The sequence below is a fragment of the Mustela lutreola genome, chromosome 9, assembly GCF_030435805.1.
Source record: "Mustela lutreola isolate mMusLut2 chromosome 9, mMusLut2.pri, whole genome shotgun sequence".
In the NCBI taxonomy this organism is placed as follows: domain Eukaryota; kingdom Metazoa; phylum Chordata; class Mammalia; order Carnivora; family Mustelidae; genus Mustela; species Mustela lutreola.
Window position 1 is genome coordinate 11,699,180 of NC_081298.1, and position 26,603 is coordinate 11,725,782.

At 43.4% G+C, this 26,603-nt stretch overlaps 1 protein-coding gene and 1 long non-coding RNA gene across 3 annotated transcripts in view; one reads left to right on the plus strand and one right to left on the minus strand.

Annotated features, from left to right (window-relative positions):
* The window catches only part of DDX27 (DEAD-box helicase 27), a 19,079-nt gene extending 15,661 nt beyond the window's left edge, over positions 1–3,418 (minus strand). For both annotated transcript variants that reach the window (XR_009344510.1, XM_059132878.1), the window contains exons 1-2: positions 3,250–3,418; positions 1,227–1,373 (exon numbers count right to left, since the gene is read on the minus strand). Coding sequence is in view for 1 of the 2 variants with exons in the window: in XM_059132878.1 (XP_058988861.1) it covers positions 1,227–1,373; positions 3,250–3,342 (240 nt within the window). In the remaining variant the exon portion in view is untranslated. The remainder of the gene's footprint in view (positions 1–1,226; positions 1,374–3,249) is intronic.
* LOC131807488 (uncharacterized) lies at positions 3,416–22,481 on the plus strand. The gene is made up of 3 exons (XR_009344512.1): positions 3,416–3,669; positions 8,622–10,584; positions 21,154–22,481. It is a non-coding gene; the product is annotated as an uncharacterized LOC131807488 (long non-coding RNA).
* The last annotated feature ends 4,122 nt before the right edge of the window (positions 22,482–26,603 follow it).

Sequence of the window (26,603 nt, forward strand, 5' to 3'; positions counted from 1 at the left end):
GAAAGGGTAAGCGACGGCAGGCCTCCTTTACATACGCTCGAAGCACCCTGAACTGCCACCGCATTTGCCACAACTACAATTAACTGTGTGATTATTTGTTTACTCATCTTCGACCCTGCTGGGCTGTAAGCTTCATAAGACTAAGTCTTTTAATTACATGGGGTCTATATGCCAGGACCTCGGAACAAACATAGTATCTGTAAAGTGAACCTAGAGTGAACTTTCCTCAGAACATGGACCGGAGGAACAAACACCTCATAATTAATTTGAAAAAGGACAACTTCTCTGGCATTCTCGGAAAAAATACTGAAAAGGAAAAAAGTCAGAGAGAAATCCTGTCCAGGTGACCATGAAGAGGCTATGCTAGTTCATTTGAATCAGAACACCAACAGAGTCTGGAGTAAAGTATTTTTCTTTGAGGCCCATGAAATGGAAAATAATGTGGATGCATCTTCTAGCTCGCCCAGCAGACTCAAAGGAAAACAAGGGATCTTGGCAAATAAGTAGATGATGCTGACATTTGTGGCAGCTTTGGCTATTCTGTGTGGGAAACAGGGACCTAAACAATGACATCACCTGGCAAGTGACAGAATGACAGTATCTGTGGGGCTGACCAAAAGACTGCTCTTTGTTACAGACTCGTGTAACACAGTTTTCTCTCTAGTATTCAAAACAAGGAGGAAACACCTAAAAAAAAGAGACCATTTTAACATAAATATGCCCAACTTTTTCTAAGTCAAGCAATTTGTATGTAATACTTGGTATTCTTCAACCATTAGACTGGGATTATCAGATTTCCTCTAAAACCTTTTTTGCCTCCCACATTTTAGTGTGTATAATATCAGGAAGGATCTCCCTTAATATATATACTAAAGTTAATCTAAGTTCGCCATGCCCTCCTTCAGGAAAAGCAATCATGGACCTCTTCTAACGAAGAAATGAGATATTTCTGATACTTTAAAATATCATCTGTAGATCAATTAATGTGTTTGTAATGGTCTGTAATGAATCTCTGCTGCAACGTTTTACACTGTGGTTTGAATCAAGACTGGGCGTTATTTGCGACTGCTTCTCCCCACCCTGTCAAAACTACACCTCGTATTTCCAAGAGTTCCAGCATATGCTGAATGTAAACAGGTGGCAAAAGGCAGTGCGGTTACATCCCGAAACCTACCGTCCAACCCTAAGCCCACGGCCTGGAACCGCCTATCACTGTCTGATCTCACCTTCTTCTTGAGCTGACTCATGACATCAGCCATGGCCCAGCTGCCATCGTATGCCCCCTCTTTCTCAGTGAAAACGAAGTCAGGGTTGAAATCGGCGCTGCGGTTCTTCTGCAAGGCTTTCTGCTTTCTGCCCAGCACGATGGGGCCCTGGGAAGAGGGAGAAGCAGGATGACTACGAGCTGAGATGAAAGAACACAGAACAGGAATCTTCAACTGTCATGGGAGATTTTAACACGGCTTTCTCAGTAACTGACAGGTTAAGAAGACAACGTGTAAAAAATCTGAAAAGCACAATCAACAAGCTTCATTCCTGTGAACACAGAGCTGCACCTGCTCCTAGAGAGTGCACCTTCTGAACAAACATGGAGTAGGTGCTGAAACTGATCACATAGTTTGAAAGAATCAATATCATACAGACTCTCTTCTCTTCCAGCAATTCAATGAAGTTAGAAACCAATGACAAAAAGCCATACATCTAAAAACCGGAAAGGAAGGAAGACTGGCTGAATTATGGCTTCTGAGAACTAGAAAATGCTACACTGACCTTTTTTTCCTCATTTGAGTTAAGAAGTCTCATAAGAACTCTCACCCTAAAGTTGTTATTATTAATCATTACATATATATTGTTTCTCAGGTACTTAGTTGAACTATTGATAGTCATACAGCACTTCATATTTTGACTTTGGCATGATCACTGGCCACATTTGCTCCAGTCCTTTTTTTTTTAAAGATTTTATTTATTTGGGGCACCTGGGTGGCTCAGTGGGTTAAAGCCTCTGCCTTCGGCTTGGGTCATGATCCCAGGTCATGATCCCACTGTGGGCTCTCTGCTTGGTGGGGAGCCTGCTTCCCTTCCTCTCTCTCTGCCTGCCTCTCTGCCTACTTGTGATCTCTGTCTGTCAAATAAATAAATAAAAATCTTAAAAAATATATTTTATGTATTTACTTGAGAGAGAGAGAGTATGAGAAGGGAATGAGAGGGGAGAGTCAGCGGGAGAAGCAGACTCCATGCTGAGCAGGGAGCCTGATGCGGGACTCGATCCTGGGACTCCAGGATCATGACCTAAGCCAAAGGCAGTCGCTTAACCAACTGAGCCACCCAGGTGCCCCGCTCCAGTCCTTTTTAATGATAGTTTTCCATTCAAGAAATGAAAAGATCAGTCTAGCTGCTAAGTAGTGAATGGGGTGGGAGGAGGAGCAAGAAAAAGAGCTGGAGACCAGGTTCCTTAGGATGCTGGTGGCAGTGGCCTGGGCTAGGGTGGGCTAGGAGAAAGGGGGAGAAGTTAAAGAGCTGAGCTAGCCTGAACGAAACTGGAGGGAAGTGAGAAAGAAGCTGTCAAGAATGGCACTTAGGTTTCTGGCTCTAGACCGAGCAGGTTGGGAAGGGAGGGGGACCCAAGTTCAGCTTTGGTGAAGCTGAATTCGTGGAGGCCATGGGACACCAGGGTGGAGGTGTGTGCGGGCAGATGGGGCCACAGCGGGGCCAACACCCGGACTGGATCTTCGTAGGGTGCAACACCTTCTTCATGACACTGTTCCTCTTGTAACTGCCACACCAGACCACACAATGTCTGTAAGCCTCACACCCAGCATAAGCTTCACAAGAGTGGTGTCCTTGCCCATCTTGTTCACTGCTATGTCCCGAACGCTGACCACTAGGTGTAGCCTACAGGTACCTCCACGTCAATAAATACTGGCTTAATGAATGAACCCCTGATCAGGAACCACGTCTGGCTTCGCCCCTGGATCTCTATCACATAGAGCCTGGATTCAACATCAGTGAATGGAGACTGGGTTCGCCAAGACAACACGGCGCGTTGCCGGCACAGGCGCAGAGGTGAGGGAAAACGAGTGGCGACCAAACCGAGGAAGATCTTGGGTTCCCCTTTCAGGACACTTTTCGGCTTGGCAGGAGGATGCTGAGGTGCAGCTAGGGGCAGGGGCCCGAGGAATCACGGAGAACGGAAGCAGCCACGGAAACCCGACTGCACGCCGCCGCGCCCCCCACCCGATCGGCTCATACCTCCTCCTCCTCGTCCCCGGAGTCAGACTCAGGATCCCCCGGCACCTCGTCATCTTCACCTATGGTCCCGATTAAACCCAGCTCCTCAAGCATGCTGCCGCAGCACCACTTCCGGAAACCAGCTCGCACGCAGGCCGGCCCTTACTTTCCGTCGGCCTCCTCGTCGTCACTGCGCATGTGCTTACGTCACTTCCGCTTGGGGGAAGGCCCTGCGACGCTTCCTCCCCCGAGCGTGGAGTGCGCACGCGGCAGTCGGGGAGGTGGTTTGGGGTGACGGAGTCCCGGTCCCGCTGCGCTTGGGTGAATTTCTTTGTCTTGGTGCGTCGGCCGCGGCGTGCACGCTGCGGAGGAGGTGTGCTGGCGGCGCTCTGAGCCTGTGCGTTTGCGGACGGAGACTTCTGGAAGAAATGGCAATAAACGGTTAGCAGGGCTTACTACTGGGTAGTAGAATTAGGGGATTTTTATTTTTTTCTTAGATTTTATCCCCCCACAATCCACATTTATTTCCATTAAAAAAAAAAAAAAGTTAAACAAAAATAAGAGTAGCTAACACAGAGCAGTTAGTTACAGGGTCCCGAGAACTGATGACTTTTACCTGATTAACTAAATTAATCCTCAAAGCAACCCTAGCAGAAGGTACCAGTAGTACGGACATTTTACATCCAGGGAGACTGAGACACAGAAAGGTCGCCAAGGCCACCGAGCCAAGAGTCCAGCACAGGCATTGGCTCCAGAGTCTGGGAAGTGGGTCCCAGAGCTTTCCAGGAGCTTTTCCTCTCCTTCCTGAGTGTGGGAATCTAGCCCGTAACTGCAAGCTCGTGATCATCTCCTGTGGGTAGCTTTCTCTAAACATCACCTCAAACAGCTGTTTGCTCCTGTGATGGATGTGATTTTTCCCATTTTCAGGTTTACAGTTGAGTGGCATTGATTTACCCTGACAGCGTTGTGCAACCGTCACTGCAGTGTGTTTCCAGAATTTTTTCCGTGAGCACAAGTGAACTCTATAACCAATAAGCAAGAGGTCCCCAACCTCTGGGTGGGCCTGGTAGCCTCTCATCTACTTTCTGACTCTATGAATTTGCCTCCCGTAGGTAGTTCATGCACGTTGAGCTTTACGGTACTTACCCTTTCCTGTCTGGCTTATTTCCCTTAGCAGTATTTTCAAGGTGCACGCATGGGGTGGCCTGTGTCAGAACTCTGCAGAGGCTGATGTGCTGGTTGAACATACATACATTTGGTATATCCATTTCTCACCTGAGGGGCACTTGAGTTCCTCCTGCCTTTTGGCTGTCGTGAATACTGCCGCAATATACAGTAACCTACAAGGACATATTGACTCTCTGTTTTCAGTTCTTTGGGGGTATATACGTAAGAGTGAAATTGCGGTAAAATTATCATTCTAATGTTTAGCTTTTGAGGAACCACCCAACTATTTTCCACAGCGGCTACCCCATTTTACATTCCCACTGGTAATGTACAAGTCTTCCAGTTTCTCCACATACTTGCCAACACTTGCCGTTTTCCTCCTTTTTTTGTTTTTTTTTAATTTATTTTTTTATTGTAGCTTCAGGTGTCTTTTAATGGTGGTTCTGATGGTTTCATACCCTGGCCTCAGGTACTGAGTCTTGTGAATGAAGAATATCTATCACTTTGAGTGTTATTTCTTTACCTATGAATCCTAATGGAAGGTACACCTTTTTCAAGCATGTAGACACAAAGTTTTTTAATACAGTTACAGGGGCCTCATAGGTCCCCTGAAGTTCTTCCAATCATCCCGAGTGAAATTTCTTGCTCCAGGCGATGGACACCAGAGACTTGGTTTGTTTCATCTTCTGTCCACTTCACTTCTGCTCCCACCACCCCGTTGAAGTCACCATCTTCTCTCAGCAGGGTATCTGCAGCAGCACGTGGGTCCCCCAGATTCTCCTCTTGTCTCTCTTCAGTCCATTCTCCACACAACTGAGCGATCTTTCACAAACTCAGATCCTATTGCCTCACTCCCCTGCTTGGGCACTACAGGACGCTCGGAATAAAATCCCGACTCTGAGTAGCATGATCTAGCTCTTGGCTACCCCATAGCTTCTCATACTCTGGCCTTGTTTCCTCTACTGCAGCAGCACTGGCCTTCCTATTACACAAGCCAACCCCTTCCCACCTAAGGACCTTTGTGCTGACTGTTCCCACTACCCAGAATGCTGTTCCCTTCCGTCAGTGCGCTACTGGTTCGTGCCCCTCTTCAAATTTCAGCTCAGATAAAGAGTCCTGACCACCCTATAAACCAGCAGCACTCATCTTGTCACTCCGTATTCCGTCCCTCTTATTTCCCACAGCATTGAGCACTCCTTGAGATCGTTTTATTAGTTTAGTGAACTCGTGTATAGTCTCTTACTAGATGTGAGCTCCAGAAGGGTGAAGGCTTTGTCTGTCTTGTTCACCATTGTATCCCAAGTGCTTAGTATAGTGCTTGGCACCTAGCAGGCACTCGGTAAGTGCCAGGTGAATAAACAAGTGAATGAGTGTCTTTATGTGTTTGTTTGTTTTAAGATTTTATTCGTTTCTTTCACAGAGATCACAAGTAGGCAGAGAGACAGGTAGAGAGGGGGTGGGGAAGCAGTCTCCCCGCTGAGCAGTGAGCTCATTGCAGGGCTCAATCCCAGGACCCTGGGATCATGACCTGAGCTGGAGGCAGAGGCTTTAACCCACTGAGCCACCCAGGTGCCCGTGTGTGTGTGTGTGTGTGTGTGTGTTTTAAGATTTTATTTATTTAGGGGCGCCTGAGTGGCTCAGTGGGTTAAAGCCTCTGCTTTCGGCTCAGGTCATGATTTCGGGGTCCTGGGATTGAGCCCCGTATCGGGCTGTTTGCTCAGTGGGGAGCCTGCTTCTCCCTCTCTCTCTGCCTGCCTCTCTGCCTACTTGTGATCTCTCTCTGTCAAATAAATAAATAAAATCTTTAAAAAAAAAAGAAAAGATTTTATTTATTTATTTGACAGTGTGCACAAGCAGGAGGAGCAACAGGCAGAGGGAGAGGGAGAAGCAGGCTCCTGGCTGAGCAGGGAGTCCAGTAAGGAGCTTGATCCCAGCCTGAGCCAAAGGCAGATGCTTAACTAACTGAGCCACCCAGGTACCCCACTTTACATGTTTTTGAATTGTTTTCAGATGTTTATCAGGTCTGTATGCCCATGTTTGCTCAACTCAAGTAGACCTGATGTCAGCTCTGGCTCCCTCCCATCGTTACCTGAGCCCTGAAGGGCAGGAAGCATGTCCAAAGCATGCCATCGAGCAGTGTTGCCATTTCATCACCTGTAATGAAGGACCAACATTTTGAATTTCCAATCCAGGGGCACCAGGCTGGCTCAGTTGGTAGAGCATGCGAGTCTCAATCTCGGGGGTTGTGAGTTCGAGCCCCACCTTCGTTGTAGAGAGTACTTAAAAATCTTTAAAAAGTAAATTAAAATAAATTATAAATAAATAATCCACTACAGACTGGTACTTACGTGAAAGTGAAGTACAGTGAAATACTGGAGCAATGCCAGTTTGCTGGGAAACTTTCTCAGATCTTATTCTCAATTTCTGTACTTTATTATCCTGAGCAGGTCATAAAAAGTTTACAAACGGGCACCTGGTACAGTCCATATTTTGAGTCAAACTGTCTTGGAGCTCAGCACAACATATGGTAGATGTCCATGTTTAGAGCATTGCCTCGAACTCTTAGAAAACCAAGACAACAACATCACACTGGATTAAAGGCAAAGATGAACATGAACAGACTTTGTTTACTACAAAACATCAAATAATGCCAGTTGTTAGAGCAGTGCTGTCCATTGGAACTTTCTGCAGCAATTAAAACATCTTGTATCTGTCCTGTCCGATAGGTAACCACTGGCCACATGTGGATTGAATTTTCCATTTTTTTTAATTTTTATTTTTTAATGGAATTTATCTCACAGACAGAGATCACAAGTAGGCAGAGAAGCAGGCAGAGAGAGAGAAGGAAGCAGGCTGCCCACTGAGCAGAAAGCCCGATGTGGGGCTCCATCCCAGGACCCTAAGATCATGACCTCAGCCGAAGGCAGAGACTTTAACCCACTGAGCCACCCAGGCGCCCCTGAATTTTCCATTTTTAATTAGGTTAAATAGCCACTTGTGGCTAGTGGCAAATACTTTCAATAGTGCAGCTATATCAAGTTCTATTTTGAAAAATTAGTCCTCCATCTCCTTTAGAACCTGATATCCTATCAGTGTCCGAGATGTATCTTTTTCTCCTGCCTCAATGTTGGTCCGCTCAGACCTCCCCCCATTCCCCACCCAGTCCAGTGATGACAGCGCCATTCAAGGGACCATGCCTACTGGATTTCTCCCTCTCCTTTAATATCTCCTCTCCAACCTCCCATTCTTCATATCCTCTCAGTATTCCCTCCGTCTCACAGCTCCCTCTAATGCTCCCCATCTCCGCCATCACCGTATCTCACCAGGAGAGCAGCTTCATAACCAGCTTCCTTGGGTCCAGTCGGTGCACCATTTCCCATCCCCATGGCCCCGGTGAAAATCCTTGAGTGACTTCCATTGTTTTTTGTTTTTAATTATTATTATTATTATTTTTACTTCCATTGTTTTTTAGGATAAAGACAAACCTCCTCCTCCTGGGCTATAAGTCCATCCTCGGTCTGGCCCCATTCCCACTCCTAACCCCTATGTACATCAAATTCCCTCTTTTTTCTTTTCTTTCCTTTTTTTTTTTTTTTCTTTTCAATAGAAGTCTGTCACGATCAGTGCAATTCCTTGGAGCACTAGACACGGTTTCAACTTCATTTTCATCTGTAGTGAGTGGATAAGTGGTCTTTGCCACTAGATCACCACCATCTCCATGGGGACCAAACTGGGTCTGTTTTTGCTCAACATTTTATTCTACCGCCTGGCCGGATGATGTTTGGTATCAGGGCAGGTTAGCAGAGTGGCTGAGCTCACAGCTTGTGGAACTAGCTCTCTAGGTTCAAATCCTGGCTCCATTCCTACAACAAGGTGTGACTGGCAAACTACCCTCCCTGTGCATCCATTTTCTCACCTGTAAAATGGCAATAGAATAACACCTACCTCTTAGAGTTTTAGATTACATGATTTAAAACCGCTTGGCACACAGGGAGCGCTGGATAATGTCAGTTATTATTAAATGAGTACGTATCTTTATTACATAAACGAGTACCGGTATCCCACACTTTTTGAAAGTTGACGTTACACCACTTCGCTTTTATGAAGGACCTGCATTAGCTACCTGTTTGTGCTAACGGCAGGAAATCAGAAGAGGATGTTTGCTTTGGGGAAAAAAAAAACCAAAGGGCAAAAACCAAAAATAGCTCTCAATGTCTGTTTTGCAGCGGGTGGTTACAGAGGCTTCACTGGAGAGAGTGGCGCCACCAAGCGCCTTTCCTGAGAACTACACTCAGCATCTCAGCCTCAAACCACCTGAGCTTTGAATTGTGTTTGTGAGTTATCTGGACTTTATCTCAATTTATTTTGTGTATCCGTTGCCACGGTGTGTGGTAAGGTATCAGAAGAACCGAAAAGGTGGTTTCTGGGGGATCTGGATCAGAAATGTTTCCATGTACATGAACAGTAATCGCTCCTTCATAGGAAGACTTTTCCGCTTACAGTGGGCATGCTCTACTTTGGAAGACCAGGGAACCTGTATGTGGACTGTGCCTCCCTACGAGGATCCACCAGTCCGGGGCACGTGGGTGAGACTGGAGGGCTGGAGGAGGTAGAAGGGCCTGCTCCTTGCTTGCTGAACAGTGCTGCGAGTGTCACACCAACAGCAATTCTTTCTGGAAATTTAAAAATGGGCAGAGGATCAGAAGAGACATTTTTCCAAAGAAGACATACAGATGGCCAACAGGTACATGAAAAGATGGTCCACATCATTAATCATCAGGGAAATACAAATAAAAACCACAATGAGGCATCACCTCACACCTGCTAGAATGGCTTTGATCAAAAAGAACAGAACGAGAGCTGGGGTGGATATGGAGAAAAGGGAATCCTGTGCACTGTTGGTGGGAATGTAAATTGGTACAGCCCCTATGGAAAACAGTATGGATGTTTCTCAAAGAATTAATAGTAGAACGACTGTGTATAATCCAGCAAACCTACTTCTGGGTATTGATCCAAAGGAAGCAAAAATACTAACTTGAAGAGATATCTGTTTATATTCATAGCAGCATTGTTTTTATTTATTTTTTATTTTTTCAATTTTTTTTAGGTTTTATTTATTTATTTGACAGAGAGACAGAAAGAGATCTCAGGTAGGCAGAGAGGCAAGAGAGAGAGAGAGAGAGAGAAGCAGGCTCCCCACTGAGCAGACAGCCCAATGGAGGGCTCCATCCCAGGACCCTGGGATCATGACCTGAGCCAAAGGCAGAAGCTTCCCTTTTCTCCAAACTTTAAATCAGTGTGGTCCCACTTGCTTATCTTTACCTTTATTGCCTTTGCTTTTAGTGTCAGATCCAAAAAATCATCACCAAGACCAGTGTCAAGGAGCTTAGTGCCTGGGTTTCCTTTGAGGAGTTTTATGGTTTCAGATCTTAAACATTCAAGTCTTTAATTCATTATGAGTTAACTTTTGTGTATGGCATGAGATAGTGGTCTGGTTTCATTCTTTTCCATGTGGTGGTTCCAACTTTGTTTATTGAAGAGACTGTTAATTCCCTATTGCATAACCTTCACTCCTTTGTCATACATTAATTGGTCATATATGCATTTCTTTCTTTGTAGGCTCTCTACTCTGTTCCATTGATCTAGGTATCTGGTTTTTTTGTTTTTTTAAGATTTTATTTATTTATTTGACAGACAGAGATCACAAGTAGGCAGAGAGTCAGACAGAGAGAGAGGGGGGAAGTAGGCTCCCTGCTGAGCAGAGAGTCCCATGCGGGGCTCGATCCCAGGACCCTGAGATCGTGACCTGAGCCAAAGGCAGAGGCTTAACCCACTGAGCCACCCAGGTGCCCCTAGGTGTCTGTTTTTATGTCCCACTATACTTTGTAAGATAGTTTAAAATCAGGATGTATGATGCTTCCAGCTTTGTTCTTTCTCAAGAAATACTGGCTTTTTGGTGTCTCTAATAATTCTTTACATTAAGTTTGCTGTTAAAACAATGCACAGTGAGGCACCTGGATGGCTCAATCAATTAAGAATCTGACTCCATTTCAGCTCAGGTCTTAGTCTGGGGTCATGAGTTCAAGCCCCTACTTAAAAAAAGAAAGAAAGAAGGAAAGAAGGAGCAAAGGAAGGAAAAGGAGAGGAGAAAAGAGGAAAGAAAAGAAAGAAGACTGTAAAACATATATGGTAAGATGGAATCTTACAGGTGAGTTATTAAGAAAATAATCCGATTTATGCTTTTTGCTCCTGTGGACTTTCCAACTAAAAGAGGGGGAAACTAAACCTCAGGCCCATCAAGGAGAATGAACCCGAAGAGACTCGGAGGCAAAAGCAATAGAGGTTTGTGTCATCGAGTTTATGAGAAGAATGCAGCCTGATGTCTCTGTGGGGATGTAGATTCTCACAGGAGAAGAGGATGGAGGCCATTTAAGTTGAAGATGGACAACTCACTCAATCCCAGTGTGATGGTGAATTTTATGTCGGTGTGACCGGGCCACAAGATGCCCATATATTTGGTCAAACGTTATCTTGGGTGTTTCTCTGAGGGGGTTTTTGGCTGCGATTAACATTTAGGAGCACCTGTCTGGCTCAGCTAGTGCAGTGTGTCACACTTGATTTTGGGGTTGTGAGTTCAAGCCCCACATTGGGTGCAGAGATTACTAAAAATAAAATCTTTAAAAAGGGGGGGGGGCACCTGGGTAGCCAGGTCAAATAAATAAATAAAATCTTTCAAAAAAATTAAAAATTTTAAAAAAAGAGAGTGAGAGAAAGTTGAGACATCTGGGTGCTCAGTGGATTTAAGCGTCTGCCTTTGACTCAGGTCATGATCCCAGCGTCCTGGGATCAAACGCTGGGCTCCCTGCTCAGTGGGGAGTCTGCTTCTCCCTCTCCCTCTGCCCCTTCCCCTCCCCCAGCTCATGCTCTCTTACTCTCTCTCTCTCTCAAATAAATAAATAAAATCTTTAAAAAACGAAAGATTATAATTCATTTTTTTAAGATTTTATTTATATATTTCAGGGAGAGAGAGAGAGCATGTGCCATCATGAGCAGGGAAGGGAGAGAGAGACCAGGAGACTCCCCACTGAGCAGGGAGCCCAATACAGGGTGCAGGGCCAGGACCTCTTTCACTTCTGTCACATCAAGAGCAGCAGGTCTCTTGATAGGGTCAGTGCATGGACAGTCTTGGAGCAAAGGAAGTGGTTGCTAAGAGAAGAACTATCTAACTCAGAGGGGACATGGTCTTGCACTCGGTCTCTGAGCAGATCAGCAGTAATTACTGAGTAGAAGCTAAAGGCCCTTTCCCAATTTTCTTGTATTATGGGAAGCTGGGTTGTTGTTATTATTTTGTTTTGTTTGCATGATTCCAAGAGATGGGAAAGAGCACCCCCCCCCAAAAAAGTTGACATTAGATTTACTGCCACGCTTGGTGAATGTAGACTGAATCAAAGGAATTCAAAGTTCATTTCGCATTTGATAAAAGGGCAGATAGAGGGACCAGACAGACTCCTTTCATCCTTTGGTTCCAGGCATCACCATTACTTGCTTCTACTACAGTGGTCAGAATGGCTGCTGAAGCTCTAGCCATCAGGTCTCCTTCCAGCAAGCATGAAGAACTCCTATTCCCCCCCTAATCCCACTCCAGCAGGTCGCATAGATAACTTTTGCTTCCCTCTCATTGGCCGGCACTTGGTCTGCGGCTACTCCTACCTGCAAAGAAGCTGCCTAATGTAGATTTTATTCTGAACAGCCACATGCCCAACTGAAAATGTTGAGTTTTACTGCTAAGTAAAAAGTGGATGATGGCTTCTGAGGGCAAAGGAAATTTCTGTCGCAGTCAAGAGGCACATACACAAAAATCCTAGCCACAGTTACATCTGGAAGGTGAAAATACAGATGATTTTCAGCTACTTCTTTATAGTTTTCTCTAATACTTGATTTTAAAAAAATAACCATATATTTATAATCAGAGAGAAAATAAGCATTGCCACTCTTCCCAATCTGAAGGGGAAAACACAGTATGAATAAAATAAATGGTAAAATGATGTACCAGAGCTAAGGCAATTTTTAAAGAAATACCTCTGCTTTCAGGAGGGCTTAGGCAATGTTCCCAGAGAAATAAAGCTTCCCTGGAAATGCAGCTCCCTTTAGCAACCCAATCGCGGATCTCTCCACCTACAGATAAGAGCTTGTCCTCTCCAGAATGCCAGGGGGATCTGTTTGGACTTGTCAGGACACAAGGCGGGTTTGGCATTGACTTACACAGCCTTGCCTCAGTCCTGGTATTACCTGACTACATTCCAGGGGTGCCTCCGTCTCCATGCACGGTGAATGCTGCCGCACGGGCTGCAGCTCCGTCAAATATGTCAAATATTCATCAGATGGTGTCAAATCCAGGCTGTCTTCATATCTTAATTCCCCTAAATGATTTGCAGTTGATAAGATTGGAGTAGATATAGAAGCCCTGAAAAAATTGCCTAAGAATGAGCAAGTTCTGAGATCCTTGGCGATCAAAGATGTCTCAGAGATGTTGAGAGCTTTGGAGATTTGCTGCACTTGCATAAAATCCTTCTTCTTCTTTTTTTTTTTTTTTAAAGATATTATTTGTTTATTTGACAGAGAAAGAGTGATATCACAAGTAGGCAGTCAAAGAGAGAGAAGGGGAAGCAGGCTCTCCTGTTGAGCAGAGAGCCTGATGATGCGGGGCTTGATCCCAGGACCTGGAGATCATGACCTGAGGCAAAGGCAGAGGCTTAATCCACTGAGCCACCCAGACGCCCCCCTAAAATCCATCTTGACTTTCATTTCCACCTTCCTCCTCACCATCTCCAAATCAGGATCTATGAAGATCAGATTGGGTAAGAATTTCCTCCTTAAAGATCTGACATCAACCCCAGAACTTTTGCTGTGTTTGGGAGAACTGACTCCCTGCCCAATTCAAAGTAGTTTCCAACTGATTTTTATTCACAGAGAAAGTCAAGGTGGATGTTAATAATTAATTTTGAGACTATTCCATTTCTAGACAGTGGCACCAACTCAGGATCAGTGCACTAACATAATATTTTCCTCCGTTCTGCAACAAAGGCAGACACGGGGGATACGCCATCTCCTTACCTTCTCCCTCCCCAGAAGTAACCATTCTTATGAATCTGAAGTGTAACCTTCCTGTTGGCGCTGTTATATCCCCATTTTACAGGTAAAGAAAATGAGGCACAGGGAGATAAAGGAATCTGTCCAAGGCCACACCCTTAGTGGGTGGTAGAACCAGTACAGACAGGTCATAAGTCAAACGAAGGAAAGACTGCAGGTTGATAAGAGGGACTGGGGCGTGTGGTCAGGGAAGTCCGCTCTGGAGAGGTGACGGGCTTCCAAAGCTGAGAACTGAAGAACCACCACGCGAGATTTCTAGGAAGAAAGTACAAGAGCAAAGGCTCCAAACTTGGGCGAAGTGGCTGCCCCTTTAGCTGCTGTCTTGGGCCCAGAGGATGCGGATGGTGCATCAGCAAGCGAGAAGGAGACTCTATTACTAAGGTCTTGAGGGAACATAAAGGTCATAAAGGTCTTGAACTTCTGACCTACACTACATTGATGAATGAAGCCAAATTATCTTCTGTGTTGTTTAAGCCCTTGTTGGTTGGTTGGTTTGGTTTGGTTGTCACACTGCCTCTAATCCTAATTATTCCATTGTCTCTTCTGCGAATTCAAGTAAGACACATGCATGTAGGGATGCCTGGATGGCTCAGTCAGTTAATCGCCTTCCTTCAGCTCTGGTCATGATCCCACGATCCTGGCATGGAGTTCTACATCAGGCTTCTTTCTCAGTTGGGAACCTGCGTCTCCCTCTGCCTGATGCCCCCCCCCCCCCGCTTGTGCTCTCTCTCTCTGACAAATAAATAAATAAAATCTTTAAAAAAAAAAGATTTTATTTATTTATTTGTCAGAGAGATCACAAGTAGGAAGAGAGGTAGGCAGAGAGAGAGGGGGAAGCAGGCTCCCTGACGAGCGGAGAGCCTGATGCGGGGCTCGATGAGGGGCTCCTTCCCAGGGCCCTGAGATCATGACCTGAGCTGAAGGCAGAGGCTTTAACCCACTGAGCCACCCAGGCGCCCCACCCCTGTCTGCTTCTCTTTCTCCCTCTCTCAAATAAATAAACAAAAATCATAAATAAATAAATAATATTTAAAAAGAAAGTTTTTCTCATGCCCTCTCTCAAATAAACAAATAAAAATCATAAATAAGTAAATAAGAATATTTAAAAAGAAAGTTTTATTGAAAGGCATCAGATGTCTCAAGATATCTGATACATCTAACAATACAAACCTTAGTAAGCACTTATATTTTAAAGACTATTCTATGATTTACATACATTAACATATTTAATTCTCACAATAGCCTTATGAGTAGATCACCACCCCAATTTTTTTTTAAAGATTTTATTTATTTATTTGACAGACAGAAATCACAAGCAGGCAGAGAGGCAGGCAGAGAGAGAGGAGGAAACAGGCTCCCCGCTGAGCAGAGAGCCTATGCGGGACTCCATCCCAGGACCCTGAGATCATGACCTGAGCCGAAGGCAGAGGCTTTAACCCACTGAGCCACCCAGGTGCCCCAATACCCCAATTTTTTAAACAGCTTTATTCATGTAGAATTCATATACCACGTTTTTCACCCATATAAAACAGTATCACCAAGATCAATTTTAGAACATTTTCATCAAATGAAATCCCAAGAGAAACACCATACTCTAGCTGTCATCCCCAATCTTCACACACACACTCCAGCCCCAGGCAACCACTAATCTACTATTTGTCCCTAGATTTGCTTACTTTGGACAATTCACATAAATGGAATTTTACAATATGTGACTAGTTCCTTTCTTGTAGCATGTTATAACGTGAGGTTCTCCATTCTTTTATATATGACTAAGTAATATTCCGTTGTACTGATTTGCCCCATTTGTTCATTCATCAGCTGATGGGCATTTGGATTGTTTCTTTTTTTCTTTTTTCTTCTTTTTTTTTTTCTGGCTATTAAGAATAATGTTGCTATAAACATACATGAATAAATTTTCAGGTTGGACATATTTCAGTTTTCTTGGGTACTACAAGTGGAACTGTTAGGTCATATGTTAACTGTATGTTTATATTTTTGAGAAACTGCCCAACTCATCAAAACAATGTTAGGATCATCAGACTGGGAAGTCGGCTTATTGTAATTACTCTCTGTAGCAGTGAGGAAAGGATACAGCAGCAGGGAATAGCTTCTCAGATCGTTTGCCCAGAAATGACACATGTCACTGTGTCACTTCTGCTCATCTTTTATTGGTCAAGTTAAGTCAGACAGCCACACCCAGTGTTAAGGGGACGGGAAAGCACAGTCTTACCTAACATGCAGAAAGGGGAAAGAACTAGAAGCTTTTACAGAAAGATGCTAATAGCTGCTGCAGAGAATGTTGGGTAGAAAAGCCCCGATGAGGGGATGATGTTTACTCTGAGACTTGGGAGATCAGAGAAAGTCTGTTTGAGATGATGTTGAGGGAAGAGAGATACTCGACATCACTAATCATTAAGGAAATATAAATAAAACCAGGAAGAACTCTCACTTCACACCTACCAAGATGACTCTGCGGTCTCCCCTTGAATAACACAGGTTTGAACTGCTTGAGTCCACTGACAGTGGTTCTTCTTCTTCTTCTTCTTTTTCTATTTTAAAGATTATATATTTGAACTAGAGAGAGAGAATGTGAGAAAGAGAGAGAATGTGAGAAAGAGAGAGACCCTAAGTGGGAGTTAGATGGGCAGGGAGAAGCAGACTCCCCGCTGAGCAGGGAGCCGGATGCGGACCTTGATCCCAGGAAGCTGGGTTTATGACCTGAGCAGAAGGCAGACGCTTAGCCAACCGAGCCACCCAAGTGTCCCATATGGATTTTTTCCCCCACAAATACAGCAGATAGAGTACCATTAGTGTATTTTCTCTCTCTTTCTTCCTTCCTTCCTTTTTCTTCCTTCCTTTTTTCTTTCTTTTCTTCCTTCCTTCCTTCCTTCTTCCCTCTTTTCTTTCCTTTTCTCTCTTTCTTTCTTTCTCTTTCCTTCCCTCCCTCCCTTCCTTAGCTCTATGCCCAACATAGGGGTTGAATTCATGACCCTGAGATCAAGAGTCACATACTTTACTGACTGAGCCAACCAAGCACCCCTGTTTTCTCTTTCGTATGATTTTCTTAATAACATTTTCTTTTCTCTAGCTTACTTTATCATGAGAATGCTGTATACAATACACATAACCTATAGAATACGTGTTAATTGACTATGTTATTGGTCAGGCTTCCAGTCAATAGTAGGCTTTAAGTAGTTAAGTTTTGGGAGAATCAGGAGCTAGATGCAGATTTTCAGCTGCGTAGGGGGGTCAGTGCCTCTAACTCTTCAGTCGTTCAAGGGTCAAGTCTAATAAAAAAAATAAAAGGATACAGACAATAACAACTTTTGGCGAGAAATTGAAACCTTCATATGCTGTTGGTGGGAATGTAAAATGGCACAACCACTTTGGAAACAGTTTGGCAATTCCTCAGAAAAGTTAAAAACGTAGAATTATCAGGGGCACCTGGGTGGCTCAGATTGTTAAGTGTCTGTCTTCAGCTCAGGTCATGATCCCAGAGCCCTGGGATCCAGTCCTGCATCAAGACCCTCATTGGGCTCCCTGCTCAGTGTCGAGTCTGCTTCTCCCTCTCCTTCAGCCCCACCCAACCCGTCCCCCACCGCCCTGCTTGTGCTTGCTCATTCTGTCTCACTCTGTCTCTCTCAAATAAGTAAATAAAATCTTTTTTAAAAAAAAAAAAAACATTGTTGGGACGCCTGGGTGGCTCAGTTGGTTGAGCAGCTGCCTTCGGCTCAGGTCATGATCCCAGCGTCCTGGGATCGAGTCCCGCATCAGGCTCCTTGCTCTGCAGGGAGCCTGCTTCTTCCTCTGACTATGCCTGCCACTCTGTCTGCCTGTGCTTGCTCTCTCTCTCTGACAAATAAATAAATAAAATCTTTAAAAAAAAAAAAACAAAACATTGTTATCAGATGACCCAACAATCCCACTTCTAGGTATATGCCCAAGAGAATTAAAAACATATATTGACACAAAAACTTAAACGTGAATGTTCATAGCACCCTCACTCATGACAGCCCCAAATAGAAACAACCCAAATGTTTATCACGTGGTGAGATAGAGACCCCCCCCCTCTCTCTATATATATATATTTATATATATATTAGAAACTGAAAATCTGATGGGGAATTGGATATTTACCTAGTTTCAAAGTACCTTTTTACAAAATACCTAATAAGTAAAAGGAAAAAAGAGTGACTATGCAGATGGGGAGACTGGCAGATGCTACCTCAGTCAGATGACCGCAGTGAACACCATTAGGAATGGGACACATCACAGTCATGTGCCACCTGATTGGATGGAAGGAGAACGCATGCATAACCTGAAGAAATCGTGAGGAAACTTTGGTTAAACCTAGACGGAAGGAAGCACATGTCACAAAATAATTGGCCTGCAACCTTCAAAAAAGCGTCAAGGACAAGAAAGTTGAGGCAAGACTGAGGAATTGTTCCAGCGTTAGAGAGACTAAAGAGACAGAGCGATCTAAATGCAAAGATCTTTTTTTTTTTTCCCAAGTAGGCTCCACATGGGGCTCAAACTCACGACCCTGAGATCAAGAGTCACATGTTCCCCTCACTGAGCCAGTCAGGCGCCCCTACATGCAAAGATCCTTTCACCACAGAGGACATTTTTGGACAAGTTGGTGAAATTTGATAGGTTGTCTGAGGATAGCATTCTATCATATTAATATTCCTTTTTTTAAAGATTTTATTAATTTATTTGACAGAGATTACAAGTAGGCAGAGAGGCAGGCAGAGAGAGAGAGAGAGGAGGGAGCAGACTCCCTGCTGAGCGGAGAGCCCGATGCGGGGCTTGATTCCGGGATCCTGGGATCTTGACCTGAGCCGAAGGCAGAGGCTTTAACCCGCTGAGCCACCCAGGCGCCCCTCATATTAACGTTCTTATTTGGATGGTTGTATTATGAAGAAATAAATGCCTTATTGTAGGAAATATGTACTGAAGTATTTGAAGGTGATAAAGTAACTAGTTAGCACTTATTCTCAAATGGTTTGGGACCAAAAAAAAAAAAAAAAAAAATCTGAACCATGTAAGTCTGAGATTGTTTTAAAAAATTCATATTCCGGGGCTCCTGGCTGGCTCAGTCATTAAGCATCTGCCTTCAGCTCAGGTCATGATCTCAGGGTCCTGGGATCAAATTCCGTATCAAGCTCCCTGCTCAGCAGGGAGCCTCCTTCTCCCTCTCCCTCTCCCACTCCCCCTGCTTGTGTTCCCTCTCACTGTCTCTCTCTCTGCCAAATAAATAAATAAAACCTTTTTTTAAAAAATTCATATTCCAAGGGTGCCCAGCTCAGTCGGTAGAGTGTGTGACTCTTGATCTCAGAATTTTGAGTTCAAGCCCAATGATGGATGTAGAAATTACTTAAAAATAAAATCTTTTTTTAAAAGATTTTTATTATATTTTTCTAAAAGATGTTATTTATTTATTTGAGAGAGACAGAGTGAGAGAGCATGAGAGGGGAGGTGAGAGGGAGAAGCAGACTCCCCGTGGAGCTGGGAGCCCGATGTGGGACTCGAACCTGGGACTCCAGGATCATGATCTGAGCCAAAGGTAGTTGCTTAACCAACTGAGTCATCCAGTGCCCTTTTTTTAAGATTTTATTTATTTGACAGAGAGAGACACAGTGAAAGAGGAAACGCAAGTGGGGGTGGTGGGAGAGGGAGAAGCAGGCCTCCTGCCAAACACAGAGCTCAGTGTGGGGCTTAATCCAGGACCCCGGGATCATGACCTGAGCTGAAGGCAAACACTCAAAGACTGAGCCACCCAGGTGCCCCATAAAAATAAAATCTTTTTTTGTTTGTTTTTGTTTTTGTTTTTTTAAAGATTTATTTATTTGACAGACAGAGATCACAAGCAGGCAGAGAGGCAGGCAGAGAGAGAGGAGGAAGCAGGCTCCCCGCTGAGCAGAGAGCCCGATGTGGGGCTCCATCCCAGGATTGTGGGATCATGACCTGAGCCGAAGGCAGAGGCTTTAACCCACTGAGCCACCCAGGCGCCCCAAAAATAAAATCTTTTTTTTTTTTTTTTTTTTTTAAAGATTTTATTTATTTATTTGACAGACAGAGATCACAGGATGGCAGAGAGAGAGAGAGGAGGAAGCAGGCTCCCCGCCGAGCAGAGAGCCCGATGTGGGGCTCCATCCCAGGACCATGGGATCATGACCCGAGCCGAAGGCAGAGGCCTTAACCCACTGAGCCACACAGGCGCCCCCCAAAAATAAAATCTTAAAAAAAAAAATTCATATACCAATTTCCAGTGAGGTTTCATACTTTCTCAATTAGCCATCCTTCCTTCACCTCACCATCTCCCTTATATTTATTTAATATGAATGGCATATACCACTTATTTGACACAAAAAAATCCTTTATGCACATGTGACAACATGCATAAAAAACTTTGTCATGGTTTATACGACTTAGAGCTCAGAAACCAGTACTGCTTAACTCAAGCAGGGAAAAGTATTGACTAGAAGGACATGAGATATGTGGCTTGTTCTATTGGAAATAGCTCCTTCACTTAACAAATGTGTGCTCATCTTATGCAACCGGCTCAACCACTCTGTGCCTCAGTTTATGCATCCATAAAATGGAGGAAATTATAGTACCTACTGCATAAAATTGTTGTGGGGATTAAATTAATTAAAACATATAAAACACTTGCAACAGTGCCCGACACATCGTAAGTGCTTCGCAAACGTTATTTATTATCATTAACTGACTTGTTCAAAGAAGCCGATGAGTGGCCAGTGCAGGATTTGAATCCAAGTCCGTTGGAAACCAAAACCTGAGCTCCTACCGTGACCACCCTTTTTCACAGTGTTAACTCAGCGCGATTCTCCCCCCTTTTCTCCTAAATGCTGGTCAAACTCAAGGGATGTTCCTTCTCCCATCCCACTAGCAATTACTTCCTTGTGCATCCTCCTGGGGTTTATAAACAAAAACTTGTCAAGCCGGCTGGTCCCTCTGAGAAGCAATTTAGGCTCACACCCTGCAAAAGCTTTTGCCTCACTGATAGACTTTGTTTGCTTTGGGGAATGCTGTTCTTTTAAGTCGAGAGGACATTTAATCTAAGTAATAGTGTCCGTGGTCTTTGATCTAGGCATGCGGCAGCTGCAGCTGGGAGGGAACGTGCTTGCCTCGTGCAATCTGTCTGCCTTGTGTCTAAGCATTAACCCTTCCTTCTCATGTTTGATATGAAAATATTAGGTCCATATCTGAAAGAGTAATGCAGTTCCCTGAAAGGTGTTGCATTAATCATTTTTTAAAATTTTCTGTTTTATAATGTTTTGACATCTTAAAAAGCTTGTCAGGGGAGAGCCTGCTCCTCCCAGGGCTACTCTGTTCTTAGAGACAGACAGCAGAGGGCTCAGCTGGGAGCACATCTTTCATATACAAGCCAACCAATCCCTAGTTTATAGCTGCAATAGTCCTCTAACTGGAACTCACCAAGCCAGTGTTTCCCCTGCCCAAAGTCATCCCAGAGCCAGGCACCAGGGGACTAGAGAGCACCCCCTATAGCCCAGAGCCCACATTATTCAGACTAGCTAGTCCTAAATCCGGGCATTCCCCTCTCCTCTCTTCTGCCACCAGGTGACATCAATACTTGGTGCTTCCTCTTTGGCTTTGTATGGCATGGTTATCCCCACTCGAAGACCTGTGAGTACAATAAACTCCCTTGAAGAAGAGCCTCGTCCTCATTTCTTCCTGTGGCTACACCAACTTTACCATATATCTCCAACATTTACACTCTCGGAACAAGTATTATAAATTTGATAATTTTTCACAAAATATACACTTGATTTATATTTATTGTTAAAACACTATTAATGCATGTTAATTATACCTAAATAAAAACATATCATGCAGAACACTGTTAGACTCTAGTGAAAATTTAAAACGAAATATAATACGTATATCATACCATTTCAGTTAAACCATCACTTTCCTTTTCAAGCCTGCCTTTCTAATTTTGTTCCATATACTTTCCTCTTTGTAAGATTAACAAGAAAATATGAATGATCTACACTAATTACAGTGCTCCGGTATGTAAAAACACTTCCTTCTATGTCATTCTGAGACCTTACGAAGGAAAGGAGTGATCAGAGAAACAGGATGGAAACTAGAAGAGAGTCGTGTCCGGATGCCCAGGAAGGAGAATATTTCTAGAAGGAAGCGATGCGCCATGTCAAATGCTAGTGAAAGATCCAGCAACGAGAGATCTGAACATGCTTATTGGATTTAGCAACAGGTTTTAATAAAGTGTTGGCAAACCTTTCAATCAGTTTGGCTGTGAGAAGGGAAGGAAAATAAAGTGCTGGAGCTGGAGACACAATGAGACTAAGAGATGTGTTTTTTGTGTTTTGTTGTTTTTTTCTTTTTTTTTAGATAAGAAAAACTTAACAAATATTTAATTTTTATTTATTTATTTCTAAGATTTTATTTATTTATTTTTGTGAGAAAGAGAGCATGAGTGGTGGGGGTGGCAGGGCAGAGAGAGAAGCAGACTTCCTGCCAAGCAGGGAGCCTGATGCGGGCAGCCCAACGCAGGGAGGACTCGATCCCAGCATGGTAGGATTATGACCTAAGCCAAAGGCAGACATTTTAACCAACTCATCTACATAGGCACCCTGACTTACGAATGTTTAAATAAAGATTGGGGGCATCTAGTCGAGAGCAAATACCTAAATATCCAGAAGAAGAAATGAATCATTGGTAGAATAAGGTTTATATGAAGGAGAGGAGGAGATAAGGATTGGTTTCAATAGGAGGGACACCAACCACTCCATTGGCAACAGGAAGAAGATTGGTCCAGATGTAGGTGGGTTATTGTTTTTGTTTTGGGAAGATGCCTGAGTTTTTCAATATAGACACTGACAAAGCAGATAGCTGGAATTTTTTTTTTAAGATTTTATTTATTCACTTGACAGAGATCACAAGTGAGGCAGGCAGAGAGAGAGAGAGGGGAGAAGCAGGCTCCCTGCTGAGCAGAGAGCCCGATGCAGGGCCTCAATCCCAGGACCCTGGGATCATGACTTGAGCCAAAGGCAGAGGCCTCAACCCACTGAGCCACCCAGGCATAGCTAGAATAGCCGGAATTTTGATCGATAAGTACAATCAAAATGCAAATGGTCATCGGAGTTTACAGTATTGGAAAGAGTGTTCTTGAAAAGATGGACTATAATGTTTGCTGAGTATAGAAAGGCATGAAAGATGGAGAAGGCTGATGGAAGGGGAGAAACTAGATGGGTGAATAGATTGGAGTCCTGATGAGCTAGAAGAATAGTCTTAGTGAGTCATGAAATATGGAGGTTGGAAGGATTGTGGCCAGAATATAGAATTATATTTTGGATATATTTATTTTTGATGTCGAGACCTAGTATATGGTCTTAAGGAGGCATGACTCAAGTAGGATAGAAGAGACGATCGCTAGAAATGAGAAGGTCCTACAGCTGAATGAACAGGATCTTGGATTGGTTGTGTGTATGAATGTTGAGGTCACCGGGATATGAGTAGAAAAGAATACGTGAGCCAGGTGCTCAAATGTGGTGGATAAAGGCAGTGGGGAGGGAACATTAGGGTCATGACTGAATGACCTCTCTCCTGAGCTCTATTCTTGATTTTCCAGATGTCTAACTAATATCCCCACTTAGATGTGTAACAGACATCTTCAATTTAACAATGTGGTCATACCGAGAAACAGGGGGACTAGAAAAGTCATTTTTATGGTCACGTAATTAGCCTAAAAATAAAGTTGGGGTTCTATTGCAACAAAAAAAAATCAGCGGATATCATGAGACAACAAATGGTCTTTCCCACATGGTATAACACTCCTATTATCAGAATTTTACAACAGGGAAAATTCAGATAGTCTCAAAAGATAAGGGGAGTATCCAGAAACTCCTACAATTCAAAACTAAAAAACAAACAACCCAATTTTAAAGTGAGGAAAGGACTTGAATAGACATTTCTCCAAAGAAGATATACAAATGACCAAAAAGTCATTGTATGAAAAGACACTTTACACCAATAGTTATTAGGGAAATGCAAAAAAAAAAATAATGAGATACCACTTTACACTCACCAGTAGCTGTAATTTTAAAAAAAGGAAAATAACAATTGTTGGCAAAGATATAGAGAAATTAGAACACTTGTTCATCACCAGTGGGAATGTAAAACGGTTCAGCTGTGAAAGATAGCTTGGCAGTTCCTAAAAAAGATAAACATAGAGTAACCATGTGACTGAGTAATTCAACCCCTAAATATATACCCAAAAGAACTGAAAATAGGTTTTTTGAGGGAATTTAGAAACAAATTCTTTTTTTTTTTTTAAGATTTTATTTATTTGACAGGGAGAGACAGCGAGAGAGGGAACACAAGCTGGGGGAGTGGGAGAGGGAGAAGCAGGCTTCCCACCAAGTAGAGAACCCAATGTGGGGCTCGATCCCAGGACCCCGGGATCACGACCTGAGCCAAAGGCAGACGCTTAACTGACTGAGCCACCCAGGCACCCCTAAAAACAAATCCTTGTACATGAATGTTCATAGCAGCATTGTTCATAATAACCAAAGGTGAAGACAACCCAGACAGCCATAAGCAGATAAGTGGATAAACAATTGTGACATAGCCATACAATGGAACATTATTTGGCTATAAAAAGGAATGAAGTACTAATACATGCCAAATATGGGTGAACCTTAACATAAAAAATGATGTTAAGTGGATGAAGTCAAAGGTCCCATGTTGTATGATTCCATACAATATGTGAAATCCATAGAAACAGAAAGCAGATTGATGGCTGCCAGAGTTTTGGGAGAGAAGGGGGAGTGGGGAGCAACTGCTTAATGAATACAAAGTTTCCTTTTGGAATAATGAAAATGTTTTGGAACTAGATAGAGGTAGGTAGTGATAGCTCAGCTCTGTGAAAGTACTAAATGCCACTGAATTGTTCACTGTTAAATGGTTAATTTTATGTGAATTTCACCTCAATTTTAATAAAAAGAAAAAATTATGTGGCCAAGTTTTAGTATTAGGAATGACAGAAAACTCATTTATCAAGATACAACAAATTTTTAATTGATTATGTGTGTTCTCACTATATATAGTAATTCAAACACAGCATGAAGTGCCAGTGCCAAATTTCTTTTCTTCTATATGTAAAGACAACCATGTGTTGGAAAAACTGTTTTGTGCTTTTTGACAGTTGTGGAGTTTGAAAACCCAATGATAAAGAGTTTTTCTCAACCACCATCAAGAAGAAAGAGAAGGGGAACCTGGGTGGCTCAGTGGGTTAAAGCCTCTGCCTTCAGCTCAGGTCATGATCTCAGGGTCCTGGGATGGAGCCCCGCATCGGGCTCTCTGCTCAGCAAGGAGCCTGCTTCCTCCTCTCTCTCTGCCTGCTTCTCTGCCTACTTGTGATCTCCGTCTGTCAAATAAATAAATAAAATCTTTAAAAAAAAAAAAAAGGAGAAAGAGAAAGTGGAGAGAGAGAAGATTGAAGATGGTGGAGCACCTGGCTGGCGCAGTTGGAAGAGCATTTGACTTTTGATCTTGGAGTCATGAGTTCAAACCTCACGTTACATGTAGAGATTACTTAGATAAAAAAGAAAACAATAAATAAATAATATTTATAATAATTGCCATAAATAAACAATAAATTTTTTTTAAAAGGAGGAGGAGACACAGAGGAAGTGAGGGAGTAATAGAAAAGTTGGTTTCCCATCTAAGCATAAAGTACTAAGAAACAGATTTTCCCCCTGCTATGAGACAGAAAAACTGTGTTCTAAAAGATAATGATTTCTAACCTAGAATTCTATACCCAGACAAATTATCCATGAAGCATGAAGACAGAATAAAGACAATTTCAGATAGGCAAGATCTTGAAAATTTCTCTTCTTGGCCACTTTCTCAGGAAGTGAGTGGAGCATGAAGGAGAAAATCATGAACCAGGACCTCAGGGAATCCAAGAAACAGGATATGCAGCCCAGGAAAGACGCAAGAGAAAGTGTTGCCGCCACAGCTGCCCAGCAGGCCTGGAGAGGAATCAGTCCCAAACGGAGGAGGAAAACAGAGAGCTGCAAGGGAAGAGGCGGGGAATGTCTCCAAGAAACGAAAATTGAAAATCAATTGAAAGGTTACCTGACATGTTCGAATCTCTTGAGAGGAAACTTCAGTCTCTTTCAGAGATTTTGTGGATGAGTTGGTGGTAAATACACAGAAAACTAAGTGTAGCCAATTTGTTGAACAGGTGGGAACTCTGGGGTGTAGGAAGAAAAGAAGTTTATTCTTGGATGCAAAGTTTATTCTTTGCATATTCAAATTGTTCTTCCCCTATCCCCTTGAGTGAAGTCTAGGGCCAGTCTCATGGCTTTTTTAGTCACTCTCAGGTAATAAAATTCTCTTGGTCATTTAAAATCTCCAAACAACCTCAGTTCAGTAATTCAAAAGTCCACTCTCATGCATTAAGCTGAACCATATGAAGTTGCCATTTGTGTAAGTCAAAAAAGGTTGAGGGGCGCCTGGGTGGCTCAGTGGGTTAAAGCCTCTGCCTTCGGCTCAGGTCATGATCTCAGGGTCCTGGGATCGAGCCCTACATCGGGCTTTCTGCTCAGCAGGGAGCCTGCTTCCTCCTCTCTCTCTCTCTCTGCCTGCCTCTCTGCCTACTTGTGATCTCTCTGTCAAATAAATAAATAAAATCTTTAAAAAGAAAAAAGGTTGAATATTGGCAGTTTTATCTGATTCACTCTAATAAGAGTCAAAACTCCCAAATTTATTTAAAATAAAATAATCTCTCCCTCTACCATACAGACATGTTTTAGATTGGTCATCTGAGGTAAAAAAGGGAGGCCTGGTGGGCTTCTTCACTTTCCCACAAGCCCTTCCAGCATCATTCTCTACCAGGAGACTGTCTCTGGTTCCTCCTGGATAGAAGGGCCTTGTGTAGACAGGAGAGAAGAGGCAGTATGTCACTCTCTGACCTTGGCAGGGGTTCACAGTGGACTCTTACTCTTCCGGGGTGCTTTTGACTTGTATGATTCTTCCAG